This window comes from Andrographis paniculata, unplaced genomic scaffold (assembly GCF_009805555.1).
Source record: "Andrographis paniculata isolate CXL003 unplaced genomic scaffold, ASM980555v1 Contig77END, whole genome shotgun sequence".
In the NCBI taxonomy this organism is placed as follows: Eukaryota; Viridiplantae; Streptophyta; class Magnoliopsida; order Lamiales; family Acanthaceae; genus Andrographis; species Andrographis paniculata.
In genome coordinates, this window is record NW_026137614.1 from 314,155 (window position 1) to 319,100 (window position 4,946).

The 4,946-nt window shown below is 35.4% G+C and overlaps 1 protein-coding gene across 1 annotated transcript; it reads right to left on the minus strand.

Annotated features, from left to right (window-relative positions):
- Nucleotides 1-440: 440 nt before the first annotated feature.
- On the minus strand, nucleotides 441-2,426 carry LOC127239163 (uncharacterized). The gene is made up of 2 exons (XM_051257195.1): nucleotides 1,137-2,426; nucleotides 441-677 (listed from the first exon to the last, which is right to left on the minus strand). The coding sequence occupies exons 1-2, from the start codon at nucleotides 2,424-2,426 to the stop codon at nucleotides 441-443; spliced, it is 1,527 nt and encodes a 508-aa protein (XP_051113152.1).
- Nucleotides 2,427-4,946: the final 2,520 nt, after the last annotated feature.

Here is a 4,946-nt window from a genome sequence, read left to right on the forward strand (position 1 = left end):
ACAATGAATTGAATTGAACTACCCACTTACAAACCAAAGTGATCGGCACCATATTTGTTATCATTACCCAAATGTTCAACTTCAATAAAATTATCAAGTGAAGCATAAACATCATGACCAAGGTTGTTACGGCGAGGATTTAGGCACGGCGCCATCGGACTGCCATATCGCCTAGGCGACATGGCGCCCGAAATGGCGACAATATGGCGATACGGCGACCTGCTTAGTGTTTATTATAAGTTTCTAATATTTAATTATATAATATAAAATTATAACATCAAATCATTAGATTTCAAATAAAATATCAAAATACCAAAATATCAAAATACCAAAATATCAAAATACTAAGCATAACCATCAAAACACTAAAGTATCAATATGTCAAAATATGAAAGTTTCAAAACACCAAGAGAAAAGTCCCTCAATTTCTCAAATTTCCATTAATCTTCAGTATTCATATCATCTTCATCGTTTTCTTCATCCTCATTTGTCAAACGTCTGTTAGAAGGGCCATGGCGACGGTCATACACGATGGGGGGACCTGAGGATTCACCAACACCTTTACTACGAAGATTGGAATTATTGAGATTACTTGAAGCACCTACGGCTTCATCAACATGATGCCACTCAAGATCTCCATCTTCATGAACTAAATCTCGAGAATCATCAACCCAATTCTTCAAGAATTAAGGGATTCAAATTGTTTCCTTCTTCCCGCCGCTTTTGAAAGCGATGTGCAATCTTCCGATTATATTGAACATACACCAAATCATTTAGTCTTTGGTGCTCTAGTCTATTTCTTTTCTTGGTATGAATCTAGAAATAAAACTTTATATCAAATTTGAAAATTATACTAAAATATTAATAGAAGTAAATTTCGAACAAATTTACTTACAAATTCAAATGTGCTCTAATTGCGCTCACAACCGGCAGAAGAGCAACATAAACTAATAGTTCGTACGGAAAGTGATCGAAGTTCTTCTTTGTCACCACTATATGCATCCCACCAATCAACTAAAATATATTTATAAAAAAAAAATTATAGTCAATATGTGAAATTAAGTTTCATATAAAATAAAAATATATATATGTTAAAAAAACTTAAGAGGACTCTTTTGCATTTGGTGCTTGATTGCCAATTGACGGCCAAAGCTTCCTCGCATTTTATCATAATCATCTGCTTGATCACTAATCTTATCCATAAATTCTTCATCTTTAACCATCTTTTCTACGACATCATTAAACAACTGACGTTGCTTACGAGCAAATACGGGATCACTCCTCTTCAATTCAAAATATTTTGAAGGATTTAGGAATAGTGCAGCCCCATATAACTTCACCTCCATTTGATTGCTCCATCGATCCTCAATTATTTCCGTCAACTTGGCCAGCAATCTTGTTTTGTTATTGCTCGTAAAAGATTCAGTTATTTTCTCCTTCGCATGATTCATAGCCGAAGAAAGCTCAGGCATGGCTGGCTTTTCATCACCATCGACTATCCTCAAAACAATCAAAAGAGGAAGGGTTGCTCGTAAACAATCTTCTACCTGATCCCAAAATTTCGATGAAAGAATGGTTTTCATCACCTTTTTTCCTTTTGACGTTTTTGACAACTTGTTATCGCTCCAATCATCACTCACAAATAACCGCCTCAGTTCATTCCTATATTTGTTGAAACTCTGCAAAGTGAGAAATGTGGTAGCAAATTGGGTAGTCACCGGCCTCACCAGATCTCTGCCACCGGTCTTTTCCCTCATTGCACTGAGAATTCTCCCATGTCTATAAATAAAAGTGGTGACGTCCCTAGCCTTTTGAATGTAGGGTTTAAATTCATTCATTTTCCCAATGTCTTCTAGCATAAGATCGATACAATGAGCTGCACATGGTGTCCAAAAAAAACCAAGAATGCGCTGTTCTAATAATCTTCCCGCTGCTTTATAATTTGCTCCATTATCCGTCACAATTTGCACAACATACTCCTTGCCAATTTCTTCAACCTTTTTTTCAAGCAGGTCAGCCAACATTCTTGCATCATGTGACTCAGCTGATACATCAATAGACTCTAAGAAAAAAGTCCCCTCTGGACTATTGATAAGAAAATTTATCAAGTGTCGCCCTCTTTTGTCTATCCACCCATCTGACATAAGGGAACACCCATATTGTTTCCAAGCTTCCATGTGCCTTTCTTTCAACTTATGTGTTACATTCACGGCATCTTCAAGAAATGGTTCTCGCAACTGATGATAACTAGTAGGTTTCAAACCGGAACCATATTGTCCGATAGCCTCAACCATAATTTCGTAACTTCTTGATTTGGAAGCATTGAATGGAATGCCATTTTCATAGAAAAAAATCAGCAATACGCCTTTGCACTTCTTTTGTTTCCTCTTTTCCTTTTGTAGAAGCTTCGATGGTTTTCTGAACATAACCGCTCATATATCTTTCTTCAACAATCTCTTTAGGAGTCTTTCGAATCATTGCAGCAATTGAATTACTTTGTTTTCCAACTCTCGGAGGTTCAGAAAACTATTGAGCGAACATTCTTTTGCTACTTGTTCCCGAACTTGGATGTACTGGAGGCTTGGAAGATGAATTTGTAGCACCCGTAGATTGATTTTCTTCTAACTCCTTATTGTCTTCGGTATCCTCAAAATAATCAAATTCGGCAATACCCCGCGATGTTTTATTCATCACTTTTTTGCTTATAAATTGATGTATTTCCTTACGAATTTCTTCTGTGGTATTAGGGCATTTAACAACATCGCCGTAGCTCCCAACTAAATGTTGCTTTAACCTCTTGACTCCAGAAAGCATTTGTCTGTGACAAAGAGAGCATTCAATCAAATCTTTGTTATTCAAATCCGGCCAAAATCCATACTTCCATCCTGGATCGGATGATTTGGCCTTTCTTGCCGGATCATTTGATAAATCTTGGACATTTTCATTATCGGTCATTAAAGTAACTAGTACAAAAATATATATATAAATAAAATGTATAAGTAATAGATCAATCATTAAAACATAAATAAATTAATATAAAAATCAAACATAATAAAAATAAAATAAATTAAAAATTATAAAATATATAAACAAACTATCCAGCATACACTAATATTATATAATATAACTTATACGATAGTACATGCTTACATAAATTAACTATATAAATTATAATATTAAATAATTTTGAAAAAGTGGAAAACTGCAAAACCATTAATAACTGTCCCACTCTGCCCAATAGTACATGAAAATATATATAATAGTCTAAAGTAATTCTGCAAAACTCTGCACTCTGCACACTCAGTACTGCACTAATAATTATATTATATTATATATATAATTATATATACACTCCACTCATACAAGTTACAACGTAGAAACATATTAAATGTTTTCTTCTTACCTACGCGGAAGATGGAAGACGACGATGGAAGACGAAATTGAAGAGACGGATAGCGACAGCAACGAAGGTATTAAGGCTGTGATTCAAGTTTTAAGGCTGGGTTTAAGAATGGGCTTAGGGGTGGGTTAATTTTAGAAAGTATTTAATCTAGTTTAAACCTAAGATTTAGACCCAAACTTCTTCTAGCGTCGTCTTGGCGGAATGGCGTTGCCAAAGTAATGCCTGGACGCCATCCTCGCCAAACGGCGAGGCGACCAACTCCGGCGGTGTATCATCACCGCCAGGACGCCTAGGCGTCGCCTAGGCGACGCCGTGACAACCTTGATCACGACAACCCTTCACATCAAGTTGAAGATCTGCCACGTAGATGTCATAAAATAAGAAAGAAATATATATTGCCAAAGAATATAATATCTTATCCAATTAATAAAAAAAATACCATAAAATGACTCCATTCTATTTGATGTATAGTCGATATTGATGCATCCAATGTAGTACTTATGGTGCCTTTCAAATAACGGTCTCAAAGCACCATCCATCGTTGTTCCCTATACCATTAAGAAAGGTATTAATAGAATATTTATAAACATATTCAAAGGCTTTTTGTCCAATTCATATTATAAATTTCTATTTTCTATGCACCGTCATATATTTTTCAAGTGCTTCACATAGCAGACGATTCATTTCATGCACGTCATGTTGTACAAAAGCATCGCATTGATCCCGCCCAAAGGATCTTGTCAGCTCATTTGTTGCAACACTACTCTCACTATGTTGAAACTTATAAAATAATCTCTGGAGAGTTAGGGGAATATTTTTCGTTGGCTCCTTGTTATGATTGGTAGGAATTTGATATACCACCTAACAAAAATCAAAACTATTAGTCTTATTTCTCAAATTTGAAATATATAAAGTGAGATGCATGGCTACTATAGAAAAAATGATTTCTCGACCAAACTCCACTTCTAAAAATAATTTCAAGAGGTCATGTATGCCATATAAATCTTTTAAATCCCCAACCTACAATCATATACAAAGTTAAGCATGGCTACGGTAGAAAAATGGATAAAATAGCCAATTTATATTATCAACTATCAAAATCTTAAAAAGAGAATTGTTGGAGGCCCGACACACTCCCCCACAACACGGCCCACCCCCTCTCAAATTATTCATTTTCCTCCTAGCCCGAGACCAACTCATTGAAACCATACCAAAATTTGTTTGAGAACCAACACACTCTCTCTAGGGATGGCAATCGGGGACAAGTTCCATTACGAACCCGTCCCGGCCCAAGTATTATAGGACAAGTTCGCATTTAAAATCTTTTACTCCAAACTGGTCATGGCCCAATTGGTTCACATCCAAAATGCTATACCCGGGACGAATTATGAGCTATAAAATTTTAAACCTGGATAGGTCCAAGCATGTTTCGGGTTTGATGTCCAAACTTGCTCCAACCCGATTAAGCTTAAATTAATAATTTTAAAAATTAAAATTATATATTTTTATTTTATCCTTCAACAATCTTTATTGGTTTATTATT